The sequence below is a fragment of the Sphaeramia orbicularis genome, chromosome 15 (genome assembly GCF_902148855.1).
Source record: "Sphaeramia orbicularis chromosome 15, fSphaOr1.1, whole genome shotgun sequence".
In the NCBI taxonomy this organism is placed as follows: domain Eukaryota; kingdom Metazoa; phylum Chordata; class Actinopteri; order Kurtiformes; family Apogonidae; genus Sphaeramia; species Sphaeramia orbicularis.
In genome coordinates, this window is record NC_043971.1 from 3,264,354 (window position 1) to 3,286,743 (window position 22,390).

Below are 22,390 nucleotides of genomic sequence, written 5' to 3' on the forward strand. Positions count from 1 at the left end.
TCGCGCAGCCGCCTGACAGCGGCAGCTGGAACAGACACAATGCGGAAACGGCAGGAGCTCCCTACCCTCTATGATTATTCCTCCAGCCGTTTCCGCTGTTTCCGCTGTTTCCGCATCGTGTTTCATCCATATAATATCATACGGTTGCGCTGCCGCTGCTGCTGTCAGGTGGCTGCGCGAACCTCCCTTTCCTACAATGCACGTCGCGACAAAATTCCGAAGATGCCCGAGTTCCCTCCCAGCTTGGTTTGTAAACAAATGGTTTTGTTTCTGGTGGATGGAACTAAGAAACTGTTCACTGTAATGCAAGAGATTCAGGTGAGGAATGACAGACAGACGAACAGATTCATGATACTGAGGATATGACTGAGGTTTGACAAATCTGAGGAAAAATTGGTCAAGCAAGTCTCCCGCACCTTTAAATATTAAAAACTTCAGTTGCGACAAAAATGCAGAACTTGAAACAACCAATGAGCTTCAAACCAATGAAATAAACCAATAAACCTCACATTCAAAAGAAAAACGACTAGAACAACCAGGATGAAATATTTCAGTCGTACATCTGTATTGCATGTGTGCCTCGGGAATCACACAAAATCCGTGATGAGCTGACCGCTGCGGTTTGTCATATTTATGTATTTTTGGTCAAGGAACAGACTAGTGAAAACAGCAAGTTAATAGGACCAATATTTTGGGAGATATTAGTAATTTTGGAATACCACAGCCTCACAATCACATTGTTATGACAATAACGCTTTGGTGGTGACTGCTGGACAAATGCGGTACAGCATGCACAAATACACAACAGCATAAAAACGACCACATCTAGAACCCGAGGATCCCCACAGGTCAACGCACTAGTATATGTTAACAGTTTAAATCCCACTTTATTCAGGTTTACGTCCAAATATGTCAAACATTTCCACTCACTTTTTAAAAAAATTATTTTAAATCAAACACACAAACTTTTGGAGTTTTTCATCCCAATGTGCAGCTCATTTTAAGACAATGATACTTTAATTACATTCATTTATTTATTCACTCACATCAACTTTTAGCCAGACTTGAAAAATCTGAATAGAAAGAAAATGAGTTTTATGTCAATTTCGGAGTTAAAACTATCATCGACCTCATCTGTTCTACTTCTGTCAAAAGCAGTCAAAGGATTGGACGCAGATGAACTGAGGTTTTACAGTAAATATCTGGTTAATGTGTCCAGTGTCGACCTGATTCAGACATTCAAGGTCAACGGAGCTGCCTGGGTCCAGACCCCTAACCCTAACCCTGGATTCTTAAACTGTGTCCGACCTGGATGTGGACGGTCTCCTCAGCCCCAGGCCAACCTGGTCTCCTCAGTCCTGGGCCTTGAAGGGTGGTTCATTAGGCGGAGGGATTGTCACGTCGGACGGTTCCACACCCCAGATCTCCGTGGCGTACTGTCGGATGGTCCGGTCGCTGGAGAATTTCCCAGAGGAGGCGATGTTTCGGATCACCATCTGGGTCCAGGCCCTGGGGTTCTGAGGAGACAGGAAGCAGGGTTCAGAAGCCAGAAGACAAGACCCCGACCCGACAACTGAAGACCCCAACACCAACTCAAGGACTGAAGACCCCGACCCCAAACTGACAACTGAAGACCCTGACACCTAGGGGTGTAAGAAAATACCAGTTCTGCAATATATCGTGATATTTAATTTCACGATACAGTACTTTTTAATATCGATACAGTATCGATATTTTTAGGTATTTATTCCAATGCAGATATGGCAGAGGTTCATTTTGTTTTTTTGGTTTTCTTTATTATTTATATTTTATTTATTATTATTTAACACTTTTATTAAATAATGGTTATTTGAAGCATCCTAAAAGCACTTTTTACTGTCTGAGAGGCAGATGGCAGTTCCTTTGTTGGGATCGCACAAAAATACTGTTCTGATGTTAGTTGTGAACTAATAGAATATGAACATTTGAACAGGATCTGAAACTGGAATGTCTGTAAAAGATAATTTAAGTTTGAACACAGGAAAATTTTATGATGTAGCATCAGATCCTGTTGTGATCAAATAAAAATGTGTTTAATATTTGTGCAGAGTTCGGGTGTAATTCAATTCTTCAAGGAAATAATCATTTAAAAAAAAAGAAACAAACAAAAAATTGCCTTTTTAACAGTATCATGGTATATCGTATCGTGATCCTAGTATTGGGATTTGTATCGTATCGCCAGATTCTTGCCAACACACACCCCTACTGACACCAAACCGACGACTGAAGACTCCAACCTGAGGACGACCGAAAACCCCCACCTGACATCTGACGTTGACTGAAGACCCTGACCTCAACCCAGTAACTGAAGACCCCAATCCTAACTTTTACCTGGAAGAGCAGACTGACTCTGTCCTGACACGAGACATAGGACTCGAAATCCGCAAAGACCTTGAACCTGAGACATGGAAAAAACAGAGACCATGTGAAATATAGACACAGAACCCAGACCATAGAACACACCACACAGGCTTAGTGTCAGGCGTCTTTAAAACCTCAGTCTGTGACGTATAGTTTCATTGTCATTCAGATCAAACGGTTTTTCTGCTGCTGTTTGTTCTGCCTGTTCTCACCTGTCGTGGTTCAGGAGCATGTCCACCAGGTCTTTGAATAGGTCCGGTTTTTCTGGATTGAAGAATCCGTTCTGGATCTGGTCCACGGCCAGTTTGAGCTCCGGCAGACGCTCGTAGAACTCTCTGGCGTCGTACCTGCAGGAAGCGATGGTTAGTTCAAGAACAATCCGACAAACCCAAAGCTAAGAACAGGACACATAAAACCAGATTTAATAAGATATAATATACGGTTTTAATTTGTTATAAGGCTTTCATTTTCTCTTTCAATCTGAATTTATTGTATTTTATTTTTATATAAAAAAAACATGTTTGATTTGTTTTTTAATTTGTGACAAAGCTTTGAACTGAAAATACTAAACTAGTAAAAAGAATATGAAGAAATCCTCACATTTAACACAAAGTACTAAATAAAAACTGTGGGTAGATGAATAATGTACATTTATCTTAAACAGTTTGGATTCAGTTTTTAAAATGTTTGAAGATTTACTGTATATGAGTTGATTCTTCATCTTTAGGATATTCAGTTAAAACTCTTTTAACTGTAAAGGCTGAGTTTGTGGAAAACTATGAAGACTAAATATTAACAGAACAGAGGAGGTCTACTTTCATCTGAATCTATTTCCTGCTGAAGCTTTAGGTCACAGGTGTTAAACATGTGGCCCGGGGGCCAAATCCAGCCCGCTAAAGGATCCAATCTGGCCCGTAGGATGGATTTGTGAAATACAAAAATTACACTGAAGATATTAACTATCGAGGATGTCAAAATCATTTTAATTCAGATTCCACATACAGACCAATTAGAATATCAAGTGGGTCAGACCAGTAAAATACTATCATATTAATAAACATATAAATAATGAAAACAGCAAATTTTATCTTTGTTTTAGCGTGAAAAAGTAAAATTACATGAAAATGTTTATATAAAAAAACTGTTATTTTACAAAAAATTTGAAAAACCTGAAATGTCTTAAGATAAGTAAATGCAATTTTACCAATATTCTGCCTGTTATTAAATGTTTTGTGCATTTGTAATTGTAAAGTAAGTTGTAATGCACATATGTAAATGATAAACTGATAATCTGAGGTATAATATTGTTAAAATTGCACTTGTTTTTCTTAAGATGTTTCCAGTTGTTCATGTTATTCAGATTTTTGTAGATGTAAACATTATCATAATTTAATTTTATTTTTTCACTGGTATTATTTTACTGGTCCGACCCCCTTGAGATCAAATGGACTCTATGCACAGCCCCACTACTTCCTGAACTTCAGGTGGCTCCTTTATTTCCTGTCTTTCATTATTGGACACACTGATTAATCCAGGTGTGTCTGCTACTTGTTGGGACAACTGATTGATTAGGCACACCTGGATTAATCAGTGTGTCCAATAATGAAAGACAGGAAACAAAGGACCCACCTGAAGTTCAGGAAGTAGTGGGGTTGTGCATAGAGCCCATTGGGCTGAATGTGGAACTGAACTAAAATGAGTTTGACTCCCCTGCTTTAGGTGAAGTGAGCTGCTCAGTTGTACAGACGGTCTGAGGGGTCCCTGAACGCAGCGTGCCTCACCCCTTCTTGTCCACCTCCTCTACGTCGGACACTCGCATTCCGAAGATGAACAGGTTTTCCTCTCCGGCCTCCTGGGCCATCTCCACCGTGGCTCCATCCATGGTGCCGATGGTCAGCGCTCCGTTCAGCATGAACTTCATGTTTCCTGTTCCGGAAGCTTCTGTTCCAGCCGTGGAGATCTGCTCCGACAGGTCAGCGGCCGGGATCACTGGAAACACCGCCACACAACATCAGAACCACGTAAACGTCCACTGTAGTCTGTGGTTCCTATGGCCATTCCCATCACTTCATACATGGTTGCTATGGCGATTTGCATCACTTCTCCCACTGAATTATAGACACTGACAAACTGAGATTTCAGTGTAGTGGTCAGTCAGATGTTTGTGGTTCCTCAGATCATTAACCCTTTCAGTGTGAGTTCTAGTTGACTGGTGTGAAGGCGCTGACATAAATGTTCTATAAGTTTAAACCACAGGTGTTAAACATGCGGCCCGGGGGCCAAATCTGGCCCCCCCACCAAAGGTTCCATTCCGGCCCTGCAGGATGAAAATGCAAAAATGAACCTGAACAGTCCAGGTTGTTCAAATCATTTTGGTTCAGGTTCCACATACAGACCAATGTGATCTCCAGTAAAAATAACAACACAATAACCCAGAAATAATGACAACCACAAATGTTCTTTGTGAAAAATTATGTGGAAAAAATTTAAGTGAAAAAAATAACATTCCACTGTGAAAATAGTTACATTTACAAAACTATTCTTTCGCAATAAAATGCAAATAAATACATAAATATAAACAAAGATGAACAACCTGAAATGTACAATTTGAACAATATTCTGCCTGTTCCTAAATGTTTGGTGCATTTATGGATCCACTGTGATCTGGAGTTGTGTTAATAATAAGAGATGGAATATTGTAGAAATTGTTTAAATTTTAGTTCCAAACTCCAAAATTTTAACAATATTCTGCCTGTTCCCAAATGTTTATGGAACACTGTGTGTAAATGTACATGTAGAAATAATAAGTTGAGACATAATATTGTTAAAATTGCACTAATTTTTTTTAAATCAAATTTCAGTTTTGTCAGGTTATTCACATCTTTTTTTGTAAAATGTAAATATTTTCACAATTGGGGTTTTTTGTACTAAAACAAAAAGAAAAACGTGGATTTGTCATTATTTATAGGTTATTAAGTCATTATTTTACTGGTCTGGCCCCCTTGAGATCAAATTGGGCTAAATATGGAACTGAACCAAATGAGTTGGACAGCCCTGGTTTAAACTGTTTAAAGTCGTGGATGTGAACGGTGAGTTTAGTGGATTTGAACAGAACGGTCTAGTTTCTGATTGGTTTAATGGTCCGTTGGATGGAACTGGTGTCACTCTGAGGCTCATAGTTCAGATTCTTTAAGTCACTGGGCTTTGGTCCAAACACTGTCTGAAAGAGGACAAATGCAGCTCCATCTGTGGTAAATATGGACAAACTGGATGGAAACAGACTCAGACCAACAGTAGGATGAACAGGAAGGAGAAAAGAGCATCATCCAATACACAGATATTATTAAAAACCCCAAACAGACACAGAAAAACATCTGAGTTTAACTGTGGTTTGATAAATACTGGACTAGATCCACATACTGACCCACAAGATCTGGAGTCTGGAGACCAGGTTCAAGTCTGAACCTGGTTTCTATGGTAACGAATGATAAGAGTGATGTGTTTTGTTGTCACCTCTCTCTGCTAAAGACACTCTGTAGTTTTCCAGGTAAATCAGCTTCAGCCTGTTTCCCACCGCTGGGTCATTATTGATCACATGACCCACAGACGTGATGAGTTTGATGATCAGTTTGGCCATGTGGTAACCTGGAGCCGCCTGCAGACAGGAAAGGGTTCAGACAACACAAATCCAACGCTACAGCCTGTTCACGTGTTTGACTGTGGTTGAACCTTCACCTTTCCACCGATCATCACCGTCCGAGGGACAAAATGTCTCTGGGGATCCAGTTTAATCCCTGAAAGACCAAAACCACAGATTAATAATAACACACTCGACCACTTTAACATTTTAGATTCAATACGTTCAAAAATAATCAACATGTAAATAAAAATCAAATATAAATCACAGACTTTACACTGAAGTAAAGACTTGGTTCTTGTTAAACACTTAAACTGTACTTTTCTAATTTTATTCAGTAAATAATGTTAATGTCGAACAATAGGATCAACTGGTCATTAACAAGCCTGTAGGGATGTAACGATAGGAAAATTTCATATCATGGTTATTGTGACCAAAATTATCACGGTTACCATTATTATCGTCGTGTTGTTGAAATGAGCTCGAAATGTTCAAAAAGTTCTGATACATACACTGAAATAACTTAACCAAGTTGTATTTTGGAAAAAATAAATAAATAAATAAATAAAATAATAGGCACAATGTACTCTCTCTCGGCAGAAACATTCCAATATTACCATGTAAACATCAAACATACAAATGTGCATTAAAGATGACACCTTATGGACACTGTTTGACCATTTTCCATAACAACTTTGAGTAGTTTTAGTTTCTTTTTCATAGATAGATAGTCTCTCTCTCTGTGCAGTAATCAAACACAGTTATCATGATAATTAGAATTTAAACAGTAATATTAACCGTCGGGAATTTTACCGCAGTTTATTGTTATACCGGTAATTGTTACATCCTTACAAGCCTCAAATAAAATAATACAGAACACTGTTTTTTTTTTTCATTATTTTTAAACTTGTTTTGCTGTTTTATCGTCTGTTTCTCTCCATGAGTCTGTGCTGCAGCACCAGTCCGTCAGCAGGTGGCGCTGCAGTATGTGATGAGTGTTCGTACGGTTGTAGAGGGTGATGACGTGCAGACAGTTCAACAGCTGCCTCTTGTACTCATGGATCCGCTTCACCTGGACGTCGAACAGGGACTCTGGGTCCACCTGGATCTGGTTCTGCTTCTGCAGGAACGATGCGAACTTCAGCTTGTTCTCCTAAGAAACGAGACGAGTATCTTCAATGGATTGGATTCAGTCTGTTTTTAGCGGGTTTGTGTTAATAGATGATCAGATAAATAATTCTACAAATGAACACAACACCTGTATCAGAGACAGTCCCCATGTGACATCATCTAACGCCACCGCCACTGCCGCATGCTCACCCACTACCACACAGGTGTCAAACAAGCGGCCCGGGGGCCAAATCCAGCCCGCAGGATGAGTTTGTGAAAAATAGCAAAAATTACACTGAACATATTAACAATCAATGATGTCAAAATCATTTTAATTCAGGTTCCACATACACACACATACAGTTCAATGAGATTTCAAGTGGGTCAGAACCAGTAAAATATTATTATAATAACCTATAAATAATGACAACCCCAAATTTTCTCTGTTTGTTGGTGTAAAAAAGTAAAATTACATGAAAATGTTTACATTACCAAACTATACGTTTACAAAAAATGGGAATAACTTTAACAAATACGAACAAACGGAAATGTGTTAAGAAAAGTAAATGCAGTTTGACCAATATTCTGCCTGTTACTAAATGTTTTGTGTGATTGTAACGCACATGTGGAAATGATAAACTGAGGTATAATATTGTTAAAATTGCATTTGTTTTTCTTAAGACAATTCAAGTTGTTCATGTTATTCAGATTTTTAGGAAACTTTGTTTGATGTAAACCTGATCATAACAGAATTTTACTTTTTTCACTGTTATTATTTTACTGGTCTGTTTCACTGGAGATCAAATCGGACTGAATGTGGAACTGAACTAACATGAGTCTGACAGCCCTGCACCCCCAGAACATCCAACCCTAACGCAGATGGAGGGACCATGTGAGGACCACCATGGAGTCAGACCTCCTGTACTCTTGTGTCGTTCCCACCTGTTTGACTTTGGCCACGTCTCTGATAAAAGCCTCGTCATCCACAAACTCCAGAAGTTTCTTCAGCTGCTGGAGGTCAATGACGAAGTCTTCACCGATTCGCTGCAGGAGGAGGACACATGAACATCATTCTACTGACGCTGATGAATCCGGACGCGTTTGAAGGCATCACAGCGGCGTTCACCTCAGAGATGACGTCTGACAGGCCGGGGTTACACAGCAGCAGCCAGCGGCGAGGCGTGATACCGTTTGTTTTATTCTGGAACTTGTCAGGATCCACCTCATGGAAGTCTCTAAACCTGCAGGACCATAGACACATTTACCATCAAACCACACGCTCTCCTGACGTCATGCTGCGCTCTGATTGGCTGTGGGACTCACACAGTCTCCTTGACGATGTCAGTGTGGATCTGAGCGACACCGTTGACGGCGTGGGATCCGACCACGCACAGGTGAGCCATGTTGATCCTCTTCGGATCGCCTTCTTCGATCAAAGACATCCGACGAAGACGGTCCACGTCACCAGGAAACAGAGCGGCGATTCTCTGAGAAGAAACGGACTTTACTGAAACAGCAGGAGCTCATCTACTGTCATTTAGAAGATGGGGTCATGGGGGGGGGGGTCATGTGCATCAGATTTGGTTAGGGTTAGCAGAGTCCAGCAGAGTCCAGCAGAGTCCAGCAGAGTCCAGCAGAGTCCAGAGCATCAGGGTTTTCACAAACACTTTAGTCTAAAGGTTAACGTCAGTAGAGGCACAGACTAGAGTAGAGCCTAACAGAGTCCAGTAGAGTCCAGCAGAGCCTAACAGAGTCCAGTAGAGTCCAGCAGAGCCTAACAGAGTCCAGTAGAGTCCAGCAGAGCCTAACAGAGTCCAGTAGAGTCCAGCAGAGCCTAACAGAGTCCAGTAGAGTCCAGCAGAGCCTAACAGAGTCCAGTAGAGTCCAGTAGAGCCTAACAGAGTCCAGTAGAGCCTAACAGAGTCCAGTAGAGTCTAACAGAGTCCAGTAGAGTCTAACAGAGTCCAGTAGAGTCCAGTAGAGCCTAACAGAGTCCAGTAGAGTCTAACAGAGTCCAGTCGAGTCCAGTAGAGCCTAACAGAGTCCAGTAGAGTCCAGTAGAGCCTAACAGAGTCCAGTAGAGTCCAGTAGAGCCTAACAGAGTCCAGTAGAGTCTAACAGAGTCCAGTAGAGCCTAACAGAGTCCGGTAGAGTCCAGAGGAGCCTTACGTCCAGGTGTCTCTGGTTGATGTCGTAGATGATGAGCAGGTGTCTGGGCAGCAGCTTCTCGAACATGTAAACGGGCCAACGCTCCAGAGCCTCAGGAAGAACTGTGTGGTTGGTGTACGAACACGTGCGACAGGTGATGTCCCACGCCTGGAACACGTCAACACGTTACAGTCACATGTCACATGTTCGTCTTAATCATCTTAAACCCTCGCTCTGCGCTCTGACCTTCTCCCAGTCCAGTTTCTCCACGTCCACCAGGATCCTCATCAGCTCAGGAATGGCCAGAGCCGGATGAGTGTCGTTGAGTTGGATGGCCACCTGAAAGCACCACAGAAGAAGAAACACACCGCCAAGAACATGTGAGACTCCACACACACGACCCAAACAACACGCCAGGACGTCCTTCGCGTCCTCCACCTGATGCTCAGTTTGGTTGGATTTAAAGGAGCATGTCTGTGATTTTACACATGAGACCAGGTCACAGAAGATCAGATTCATTTTACTGTCGACCTTTAGCTTCTCTGAACCTTCACTGAGTTTCTCCAGCTCCTCAAACAGTCTGAGGGCGTGTCCAGTCCTGAACCACCTCCACCTCCTCCTCACCTTTTTGGGGAAGGTGTCGAAGGACGTCCTGACCGGGTCTCTGCAGCCGAACTTGGACGACTTGAACCTGCGGATGATGTCCTGCAGCGTCGCCGCCACCACAAAGTATTCCTGTTTGAGACGGAGCTCCTTCCCCTCGAAGAACTGGAATGAGAAGAATGTGATCTAAACATCAGTGAAAACACTGATACGATCTGACTCTGCCTCAGCGTATCACATGTGCACAGTCTACTGAGCATCTGGAATCTGTTTTAAATCTGTTTTAAAGACGCACCTATTTGCACTGGCTTTTAATACACGAGTGTGAATTATTTGTTTTATCTTCTAGTTGTGTTTTTAGATACTATTTATCCTGTTATTGTGGATCTGTTTTTATCTTATATTTCCATATGTACAGACTACCGTAATTTCCGGTCTTTCAGCCGCTACTTTTTTCCACACACTGTGAACTCGCGGCTCTTAAATGATGCAGCTAATTTATGTTTTCTGGGCTAACGATCGATCCGGCTGACGAAGAAGGAAATAGAGCTGCTACACATAAGCTTGGCATCAATGAAGCGATGGTGAGACGCTGGAGACGGGGTGAGCGTGGCTTTTAATCCGGAAAGTACAGTAGTTTTATCATATTTTGTATTTTTACCTATATCTTTCTGCAACACTTTTTTACGTTGTTGTAAATGTGCTATATAAATAAACTTGACCTTCATATCAGAGCTTCCGATTGGTGGACAGTGTGTCATGTGACCTGTCAGACTCACGTTGTCGTTGGGATACAGGACTCTGGAGATGTTCTCTGCCAGGTTCCTGTCCAGAACAGCCTCAATGTAATCTCCAACGTTAACTGTGACACGAACAGAACACATTTATGCATTGAGGCATTCAGGTGACTGCGCTGTGACATCATACAGGTGACTCCACTGTGACATCATACAGGTGACTGCGCTGTGACATCATACAGGTGACTCCACTGTGACATCATACAGGTGACTGCGCTGTGACATCATACAGGTGAGAACAGCGTATTTACATCATAAATCATCAGATAATGAACCGTCAGATCCATCATGTCACGTACAGTTGTGGAGTTTGAAGTCATCTGGAGCTTTGGCCGACCACAGTCTCATGGTGTTCACCGTGTTGTTACGGTAACCAGGGACGGGTGTGTCATATGGCATCGCCAGGATAACCTGTGCGCACACACACACACACACACACACACACACACACACACAGATTCTGACTGTACGAATACAAGGTAAAATGTTGGAAGGAGGAGAGGACCTGGATTCATGTACAAGACACTGACCTGTGTATACAAGGTTAATATACAGTAAATACTACTACTGCTATTAATAATAATAATAATTGGAGCTGAAACGATTAATCGACTCAAAGTGATCCAAAAAAAAAAATCATTCAACCACAATTCTCCTGAATCAAAGCTTTGTTTCCTTCATTTCTCTGCTGTTAAACATTGGTTCCACTGTTGTGTTTCACACGGATGGTTATTGTGACGCACAAAGAAGCTTCAGTTCAGGAAAACTGCAATAGAATATTTCCCTTCAATCAATTTGAGTCGATTAATCGAATCGTGAATTTTTGCATTCGCTTCAAGCACCTAATTGATTAATCGTTTGCAGCTCTAACAAGTGTTCAGAGAACGCAAACCTCCGCCAAGCACCCTGAATGGTGTGCATGTGTGGATCGACTATTTCTGTTTAAATTAAACAGTTTCAAGGTTGTTCCATACAGCAGAAAAACTGTGGTCAAACATGGTAACACATTTTTATAGGTTTTACATTTTTGTAGTTATAATTTGATTGAATGAAAAGATTTGAACTGTAGGTCTTCAGTACAGGAGGTCTGTAGTTTGTTTTAATTTATTTACTTATTTATTTATTTAATTTCATTTATTTATTTATGTATTTATTTATTTATAGAATTTTAATTTTAAGAGAAGATCAATATTTGTTGAGTTCTAATTTTAAATGTGTGGTAAATGGGATTTTCAGTGTTAAATGTAAATGTGCACAGAGTCCACATTCCACAGTGGATGTGGACAATTTAGTTCCAGATACAAGATATTGTTCTAAGCTACGGGTGGGTCAAATTGGACGCTAATTGGGATCGTTTTGAATTTTTTATGAATTTTGAAAATGTCTCAATGATGACAGATAGGAAAATTGTAGATGTTGTGACCTTGCTGTGACCTTGAACTTTGTCCTACTGGGACCAAAATGTACTGGGTTGGTCCCAGGGCCTAGGCCTATCTGTGGGGAAGATTTGGGAAAGATGGGTGGAAGAGTTTTACACTAAAGTTGCTAAAAACAAACAAACAAACACACACACAAACCAAAGTGCTCACATTACCTCCTGGCAGAGGGAATAACAGACATGTTTTCACCTGCGTATCGACCCAGTCCACGCCTCCACCCTCCCGTTTCTCCACCCGTCCGTAGAAGTGAACCGGCAGCATGTACTCCGGTCTGGCCTTCTCCCACGGGTTTCCATATCTCAGCCAATCATCTGCCTCCTCCAACTGAAAGGGCGGAGCAACAGTCAGACAGATAAGACAGTTACAAAGTTTTAATTGGTCTTTTGGTGTCGGTAGCCCCGCCTCTGGCCACACCTCCAGACCCTCATGTATTGGTGTTTCAGCTCAGTGAAGACCCGGTACCAGTCTGGAACCGATTCTTCTGGTGACAGAAATTGGCTTCAGATTAAACACCGGTCCTAAACTAACCCTGGACCCGGGTCTGGTTCTAGGTCTGGGTCTCAGGTGGACTTTACCTGCCATCCGTTCCTGATCTTCTGGTTGAAGATCCCGAACTCATAGCGGATCCCGTAGCCGTACGCCGCCAGACCGAGGGTCGCCATGGAGTCCAGAAAGCATGCTGAGGGCGGGACATTCAGGGACAACAGGAGATTTGGACACTTCAGGAACATGAGGATGTGAACACTGTCTGTGGTTGAGTTTACATCAACATTATCTTCTGAAAATGGAAACTTAGGATGGAAGGAAGCTGTCCATGTAAGAACATTAATGCAAAATGTTTTCCGTGTGCAGGACTTGGTGTTATTAACGCTGTTTTTAGATTAGATTAGACTTTATTGATCCCACAATGAGGAAATTCACTGGTCAAGGCAGCAACAGAATAAAGTGCAAGAAAAAAATGTGCAGCATAAGGATTGTACAAAAAACAAACAATATAAAAAATAATAATAATAATAATGGACAGGATTTTATATAGTGCTTTTCTAGACACCCAAAGTGCTTTACATTATTGACCCATTCTTCATTCGCTCTCACATCCTCCCTCTGGTGGTGGTAAACTACATCTGTATCCACAGCTGTCCTGGGGCAGACTGACAGAAGCGTGGCTGACAATTTGTGCCTACGGCCCCTCCCACCACCAAACATTCACACGCATTCATACACCAGTGTGAGTGGCACTGGAGGCAAGGAGGGGGAAGTGTCTTGCCCAAGGACACAACAGCACATGGACAGAGCGGGATTCGAACTGCCAACCCTTCGGTTATTGGACGACCCGCTCTACCATCTGAGCCTGAGAAGGTAAGGCAATCAATAGGCATTTATGTGAATATATTGACATAAGAGTTGAAGTGCAGTCTGTCAGAGCGTACAGGTGAACCACAAACTGAACATAGTTTAACATTCAGCTGACTAGCGATGTTGGAAAACATCGGTTCTGCAATATATCGTGACATATCATGTCACAATACTGTATCGATATTTTTAGGTATTTATTCAAATGCAGATATGGCGGAGGTTCATTTTTGTTTTTCTTTATTGTTTATATCTTATTTATTATTATTTAACGCCATTTTATTAAATACCGGTTATTTGAAGCATCCTAAAGGCACTTTTTACTGTCTGAGAGGCAGATGGTAGTTCCTTTGGAAACTAGGAGACTTAGAAAAATGTTGTGATATAGCATTAGATCCTGTTCTGATCAAATAAAATTTTGTTTGGTATTTTTCTACATATTTCTGCTGTAATTCAATTCTTCCAGGAAATAATCTTAAAAAAAAAAGAAACAAACAAAAAGTTGCCTTTTTAACAGTATCATGATATATTGTATCGTGGTCCTACTATTGTGATTTGTATCGTATCACCAGATTCTTGCCGATACTCAGCCCTACAGCTGACGTGTTGAACCAACCTGCCAGTCGACCCAGTCCTCCGTTTCCCAGACCGGCGTCTTCCTCCATTTCCTCCAGCTCCTCAATGTCCAAACCCAACTACACAAACACAAAACAACACCACCATGACACCTCCAACACACATCAGACCTGGACCACACCTGGCCCAGAACCCAGTCTATGGTCCAGACCGATGTCGGTACCTGGTAGATGGCTTCATCGCAGGCTGTCTGCAGACCCAGGTTGATCATGGTGTTCTGCAGAGTCCGTCCCATGTAGAACTCCAGAGACAGATAATAGACCCTCTGAAACACAGACACAGTGGGTTCTGTTGGTTCTGTTCACGTTTTCAACTAATGAATAAACAAACAAGTTGACAAACTATACTCCAGTTTCATCTCCAGAATATCAATCAAATTATTTATATAGCACCAAATCAAAACAAAAGTTATCTCATGACACTTTCATTTCATTTTTTTCATTTCATTTCATTTATTTCATTCATGGTTGTGCATTTCATCACCAAACATTCAATAATCATCAAGTAAACAGACATGTACACCCATGCTCGAAAAGGAGCAGGATGAAGAAAATCTTACATTTCCTGCCCCCTTCTGAATAATAATAGCCTTAATGGTTAGTCGTACACAACCAGATATAAAATCATATTTATAAAGTCAGACAAACCAAACTAAATACATCCAAAAATAATACAAAATTAACACAAAACCAAGTGCAAACTACATGTCCAGGAGAAAAAACATCAGTAAACATATACCTGACGAAATGATGCAAAAACATTAAATCAGACCAAAATAAGTAAATAAATGTCATAAGATGCAGTACAAAGCAAAACGTAAAAACTTAGAACTGTTCATATAATCTCATTGTTTACATATGGAGTTGGTCCAAACCAGACTGACGCCAGTTTACAGAAACTCAACAGAACCCTCCAGGAGTGAACACCAGTGAGTGGAGACAGAGGAAGGACAAAGTACCTTTAACTGCAGAAACCTGGAGCAGAACCAGACTGAGGAGGATGGACGAGTGACAGGAGGAGAGGGAGGGTTAAAGAGAGAGGAAAGGAGGAAAGAGAGAGAGAGACTGGGGAGAAGGGGGAGGTGGGGGGAGACACATGGATGGAACTGATGAACAGAAAACTGAACTAGAACTGAAGTAGATCAGCTGGAGTTAGAATAAGAACTAGAAACCAGAACAAAGGACCACGACTGTTAGTACTACTACTACAAATACTAGTACTAACAGTGGATATACTACTACTACAAATACTAGTACTAACAGTGGATATACTACTACTACAAATACTAGTACTAACAGTGGATATACTACTACTACAAATACTAGTACTAACAGTGGATATACTACTACTACAAATACTAGTACTAACAGTGGATATACTACTACTACAAATACTAGTACTAACAGTGGATATACTACTACTACAAATACAAGTACTAATAGTGGATATACTACTACTACAAATACAAGTACTAATAGTGGATATATTATGGGGATGTAACGATTACCGGTATAATGATAAACCACAGTAAAATTGCAGACGGTGAGTATTACCGTTTAAATTCTAATTCTCATGATAACTGTGTTTGATTACTGCACTTTTCCAGAGAAAACGCCTATGTAAAGATCTGCTTTTATGTCAAATATTTGAGTATAGTTTTAATTTATTACAATTTTAATTTTCTATACCTAATATTTGGAACCAATATTCACTTTTAAAGTCTTTGAAAAGGTTTGTTAATCATCTGTGTGTTATTTATGCAATAAATTATACACATTTTTCAAATGGGATTTTAGATTTTTTGTGTTTTTTGTCCTTCTGTGTTGATATAGTAGGTAAAAAAAATAATAGGCAGTTGATATAAATGAAGTTGTGCTGAAAAAACAGATCCCAAACATGGGTATAGTAAACATTTGTTTCTATAGTATATAAAGGCAAAATCAAAAGGACTGAAAAACGAACAAAATAAGCTCAGACCACTAAGGGTTAATATTTGAATGTTTCTGCAACAGAAAGTACATTGTTCCGATTATTTTATTTGTTTTTTGTTTGTTTGTTTTTTTCAAAATACAACTTGGTTAAATTATTTCAGTGTGTGTATTAGTACTTTTTGAACATTTTGAGCACAATTTCAACAATACTGCAATAATAATGATAAGCGTGATAATTTTGGTCACAATAACCGTGATATGAAATTTTCATATGGTTCCATCCCTAATATATTACTATTACAACAGTCAGTACAAATACTATAAACCTCTACCGTCTATGGAACTATATGATAAACACTATCATAACTATATGGAGAAGTGAGTGATGACAATGAACCATCATGATATTCAGGACAGATTTAGAGAATGTGGACGTTCAGGAACTGAACAACAAACACAACATAACAACAATAACAACAAACAACAGGCACAAAAACAAACACAATGACAATCAAGTCCAGCTGAACTCGTGTCCTGCTCAGTTTCAGTTTTTGTTCTGTTTTTTTTTTTTTTTTTTTGGTCTTTTATTGTGTACATGTGATGATTGTTCCTGTTCATTTTGTTTTTCACTCAATTCAAATGGTTACATTTCTGGTAAGCTAAAACACTACATCTCCCATAATTCTTTGAGTGATGAGGAACAAACTGCTGAAACTGTTGACTCAGAACATTACACATAACGTCCTGACCCACAAACTGTCCAAGTGTCTGTGGGTTCAGTGGGATCATCAAATCTCCCAGAAGAAGCCGTGACCCTGAACACACCATACCGCTTTGTTAAAAGTGTTTTTAAGGTTAAAGATGCGTTTGTGTTCCGTAAAAACCAAACACTGCAGACCTTCATGTCAAAGGTTCCTGTTTATTTAATGGACTTTGGTTCAATAAACTAACGGTGCATTCTTTATTTCACAATTAGATTGATTTATTTACTTTGTATCGCATTTTTTCCTATTTTCTCTCATCTTTTAAATATTCTTTTGTTAAACTTCAGCCGAATTCGGGACTTTCCTCTAAACTTTCACACCATCACTTCACATCAGGTTTGTTTCGTTGGTTCATTCACTCATTTTCGGACCAAACCTTAAACCTGGTCATCTCCTAACGGGCTTCCGTCGGTCCCGGTCCCGGTCCCGGTCCCGGCCTGGTGTCTCACCTTCGGGTCCTTCTCGTAGTAGTACTGCTGGGTCCGGATCCAGCGGCCCACCAGGTGGTCCCGGACGGTGTGCGCCAGGGCGAAGTAGTAGTCCCGGGGGGTGGCCACATTGCGGTCCTTGACCAGGGTGAAGTGCAGGTGTCTGTTGAAGCTGCTCTTCACCTCCGCCACGTCCCCGAGTCCCGCGATGCCCCGCACGCTGATCTGCTTCCGCCTCTCCTGGTCCGTGAGCGGGACCGCCATGTTCCCACAGCCGGCGGAGGAGGCTCAGAGGCGGACTGAGGCCGGACGAGCCGCCGCGGACGCACCTGGAGCTCAGGTGGAGCCGGAAAAACAAGTACAAGTCCCACCCACTCCTACACCCAAACAAACTAACAAACAGCTGCCAGCTGTGGAGTGGGCGGGGCCTGAGGGCACTGGGTGGGTCACCTGTGGAATGTAAACAAAGATCATGAAGCACAAGCAGAGGTGTCACTCTGAGGGAAAGTTGTAAAATGTGATGAAACATTGAAACCACATTAGATTAGATATTAGATTAGATTAGATTAGATTAGATTAGATTAGATTAGATTAGATTAGATTAGATTTTAGATTAGATTAGATTAGATTGAGGCAAGGCAGGTTTAATTCTACAGCACATTTCATGTACAAGACAGTTCAAAGTGCTTTACATAAAACATTAAAAGCTTTGCAGCAGAAGCAATAACAAGTATAGACATGAGAAAAACAAACAAAACAAAACAAAATCAGATAAACAGATGAAACAGACAAACAGATAAAAACTTTAAGGTTAAAAGAACAAAAACTCTATTCAAATGCAGCTGAGAACAGGTGGGTGTTTAATAACCTAGATTTAAATAAACTGAGTGTTTCAGCTGATCTGAGGTTTTCTGGAAGTTTGTTCCAGACATGTGGAGCATAGAAGCTGAACGCAGCTTCTCCATATCTGGTTCTGACTCTGGGATCTGACAACAGACCGGATCCAGATGACCTGAGGGGTCTGATTAGATTAATTTAGATTAGTGTTGCGGCTATTTGTCATCAAATTTAAACAACTTAAAAGTGACTGAACTTAAGACTTTAACATAACTCAAACAACTACTAGATGAACCATGGGTTTGTGGTTTACAGTCAAAAACACAATGTTCATACCATAGATGTATTCCAAGTGGTTTATTTTCAGGATTTTTGCAGGCAAACAATCAAGGCCTTTTTACTGTCTCTCTTGCTCATCCTGGATAACTGGACAACTGTGACTGACTGACTGGTTAAAAAAAACCATAGGCCCACCCAGGTCCATGATGATCTAACTTGGTGCTGCCTATTTATACCCAGGTGCCCACAGTCTAAACCAATGAGAAAACAAACAAAACAAAAGGTGCTAAATACTAAATAATGAAAGTAATAAATTAAAAATTGAAAAATATTCTAAATATTAAATAAACAAAATAAACAAACAAAAAATAAACAATTAGCAAAAAATACTAAATTACTAACAAAAAAGTAAATTAACTTTGAACAAAAAAATAAATAGACAAATAGCTCCTACCATTAGATTAGATTAGATTAGATTAGATTAGATTAGATTAGATTGAGTTTAAATGACCTCTTGGGCAGAGTCTCTGGGAAATTAAGGTTCCAGCAGCAGCTCAACATCGTAGTGGGTCCTGAAGTCCTCCTGATCCGTCACATGGACGCTGTGGGTCAGTGAGCTCATCCATCGGTTCAGAGAGACCAGACAAAAACCCCCAAAGACTCTGAAAAACAACTAACAAACACAGAGCACACTCCAACGTCATGTAAAAACTAAACATGTTAAGTTAAAAAAAAAAAAAAGCCTGCTATTACATGGAATAACATGGGTTTGATACAATTCCCATGTAAACCAAAAGATTACATTTGGAATTTTTATTTCATATCTTATACATTTTAAATAGTTGTGTGTGTGTGTGTGTGTGTGTGTGTGTGTTAGATTTTCATTTTAAAACATTTTCACCTATTTTAAGAGATTTAATATGGTGAGTTTAGTTCATATAAGTATATGATATTGATGTTAATGATGAATTGTTATTATTATTATTATTATTATTAGTAGTAGTAGTAGTAGTAGTATTGTCTATTCAAAGATTAACCAGACCAAACAGAACCACTGATCATTTCCAAATCAATGAACCGATTCTTCATCTGAACTGCATTAAATCTTACAATTAGGCGACAAAAAAATTCAACAAATAGAAAAGATGAAGGTGATTTAAATTTACGTGGAGTTACTCATCTTGACCCTAAATCATCTTTGACTCTGTGCGTCATGATGTCATGTCAGAACGTGAGTCGTCTTTTTTTCTGGTTTCACAAAACAACACAGTTTCACTCAACTTTCATTCGCTTCTTCGTTTCTGTTCAGGTGAGTTCAGACCTGACGTCCGCTACGTCATTGACGTCATCACTCTTTAAACCCACGTTTTGAGGCTCGTTTTGAAGTTTACCCATTTGTTTGTTTGTTTGTTCAGCGCGTGAGGCGGGTCCGGGCTCAGCAGAACCTCCAGGTGAGTCCGTTTAATTAAGTCTGAAAGAAAAATAAAACTGAAGTAAAAGCGTGTAACCTGAAACAGAAGGAAACCCTGGACTTCAGTTTGAAGTTCTGAGTGAATGGATTTGGATGATTGACAGATTCAATCACATGTCAGGTGCTAAGGTCAAAGGTCAACAGGTCCAGGTCGAACCCAAACTAAACCTGAATAAATGTAAAGATTTATTTAGATTTATTAAACTGCGCCTGTGGTGTTTTATTGTGGTCCTGGTTCTTCTTCTGGTCCTGGTTCTTCAGGTTCATCAAACCCATGTGATCACAGTCTGTCTTCTTACTTTAATGGTTCCAGGTTTAGTTTCAATCTTTTTTTCTTTTTTTTTTTTTTTTATTCCAGTGATTTTTATTTTTTTTTTTTTAATTTTAATAATTTTTAAGGTAATGAATTTTGTGAACCTGTTCATGATCTAAATACCTTCATGTGTCTTTTATGGTTCTGCTTTAACCTGTTTTTCTTGACTGTGTTGAAGCTGTTGGTTTGTTTCCTGTGTTTGTTTCAGTGAGTTTGATTCATAAGTTTAATGTGAATTATTCACAGTAGGGTGAGACCAAGCAGTGACACATTTCCTGTTCAATAGTCTCTGTGTGTGTTCAACTAAATAACTGATCTAAATGTTTAATATGTGTATGAATAGGTCTCAGTACGTACTTTAACATGACACGTTACAATTTACAGAAATAAAATTTAGGGGTAAAAATACTCAAATTACTGCTGCGTGATACGGGGACTCAAAGTGAACTTTTTTTTTTTTTTTTTTTCACCTTATGCAAATGTATAAACATGCTGTTCTCATAAGAAATTGATCCTAAATGAAACATAGGGCTTTAGCTCTGGTGTTAAAATACAATTGTGATCAATATTGGATAAAAAATATTTAAATAAGTTTTTATGAACACAAATATGTTGGGACATGGAGACAGCAGTGTGGACCTTTGTTCAGTATCACAATAAAAGACTGACTGGAACTGAAACACTACAAATATGATCCTAAACTTTTATTGAACAGACATATTACAACTGAAGTGATGTATATAGATAATAGCAGAGCATATTTGAATTATAATTAGACTGGACAGAACCTTTGAATATTCATGTACTGTTGAAGAATTAGTTCAACAGATTCACAGACTGAAAATATCACTGATACAAGAACTAATATTATTAAAGTTAATAGTGCATTTACATATTTGAGTCCTTTTTAGGTTTAATATTATATAGTTATATCTTTCTTCTACAAGTGACTGAAATTTTGTTAATAGTTCCTAAAATAGAGTTCTTAAGCTAAAAAATGAGCCTATTTGAGAAATGGTAGGTGAAACTTTAATTTATGACACTAATGTTGACTTTGGCCCAGTAACAAACACTAACATGTCTCTGATCAAAGTCACACATCACCTGAGGTTTAGGTTTCACTTCAGATGGACTTTTCATCTCAGATCAAATGTGTTTATTTTTATTTATTTTTCAGTCACCATGTCAACGACATCTCAGAAACATCGTGATTTTGTTGGTGAACCAATGGGAGACAAATCGGTGATGGCGCTGTCGGGGATTGGAGGAACTCTGGGAAAGAAACTGGACGAGCAGGGCTTCGACAAGGTACGCAAACACACTGGTTATTTACATTAGTTTGTTTGTTTACTCCAGGTCTACATGGTCCTGGGTCAGTTCCTCCTGTTTATTTATTTTTGTTTGTTTGTTTGTTCATTTACTCCAGGCCTACGTGGTCCTGGGTCAGTTCCTCCTGTTTATTTTTGTTTGTTTGTTTGTTTACTCCAGGCCTACGTGGTCCTGGGTCAGTTCCTCCTGTTTATTTTTGTTTGTTTGTTTACTCCAGGCCTACGTGGTCCTGGGTCAGTTCCTCCTGTTTATTTTTGTTTGTTTGTTTGTTTACTCCAGGCCTACGTGGTCCTGGGTCAGTTCCTCCTGTTTATTTTTGTTTGTTTGTTTGTTTACTCCAGGCCTACGTGGTCCTGGGTCAGTTCCTCTTGTTTATTTTTGTTTGTTTGTTTGTTTACTCCAGGCCTACATGGTCCTGGGTCAGTTCCTCCTGTTTATTTTTGTTTGTTTGTTTACTCCAGGCCTACGTGGTCCTGGGTCAGTTCCTCCTGTTTATTTTTGTTTGTTTGTTTACTCCAGGCCTACGTGGTCCTGGGTCAGTTCCTCCTGTTTATTTTTGTTTGTTTGTTTACTCCAGGCCTACGTGGTCCTGGGTCAGTTCCTCCTGTTGAAGAAGGATCCTGAAATGTTCACCGAGTGGTTGAAGGATGTCACCGGAGCCAACTCTCGTCAGGCCGGATCCTGCGCCCAGTGTCTGAAGGAGTGGTGCGACGCCTTCCTCTGAGGCCACGCCCTTTTATGCCTCAGCCTATGCCTCTTTGTGCCTTAGGCCCCGCCTCTTTGTGCCTCAGGCCCTGCCCTGGTTGTGTCTTTAAGTATCTGTTCGACTGGTGTAATGTTTACATGAATAAAAGCTTTGGATTTTCAACACTTAATCTTTTTGTTTCTTTTCTAAGAAACGGTTTCTTCTGAGTG

The 22,390-nt window shown here is 40.0% G+C and overlaps 2 protein-coding genes across 2 annotated transcripts; one reads left to right on the forward strand and one right to left on the reverse strand.

The window, feature by feature from the left end:
* Positions 1-867: 867 nt before the first annotated feature.
* On the reverse strand, positions 868-17,674 carry pygb (phosphorylase, glycogen; brain). Its single transcript, XM_030156740.1, has 20 exons — positions 17,268-17,674; positions 14,287-14,388; positions 14,104-14,182; positions 12,710-12,813; positions 12,324-12,458; positions 10,995-11,106; positions 10,678-10,760; positions 9,920-10,063; positions 9,542-9,634; positions 9,317-9,463; positions 8,471-8,634; positions 8,274-8,388; positions 8,090-8,191; positions 7,043-7,190; positions 6,136-6,194; positions 5,914-6,055; positions 4,182-4,389; positions 2,613-2,747; positions 2,371-2,437; positions 868-1,517 (listed from the first exon to the last, which is right to left on the reverse strand). Exons 1-20 carry the CDS (start codon positions 17,508-17,510, stop codon positions 1,353-1,355), a joined length of 2,547 nt encoding a protein of 848 aa, XP_030012600.1. The 5' UTR covers positions 17,511-17,674; the 3' UTR covers positions 868-1,352.
* Positions 17,675-19,610: 1,936 nt separating this feature from the next.
* On the forward strand, positions 19,611-22,199 carry LOC115434670 (barrier-to-autointegration factor-like). Its single transcript, XM_030156744.1, has 4 exons — positions 19,611-19,671; positions 19,778-19,813; positions 21,324-21,454; positions 22,053-22,199. The coding sequence occupies exons 3-4, from the start codon at positions 21,329-21,331 to the stop codon at positions 22,197-22,199; spliced, it is 273 nt and encodes a 90-aa protein (XP_030012604.1). The 5' UTR covers positions 19,611-19,671; positions 19,778-19,813; positions 21,324-21,328.
* Positions 22,200-22,390: the final 191 nt, after the last annotated feature.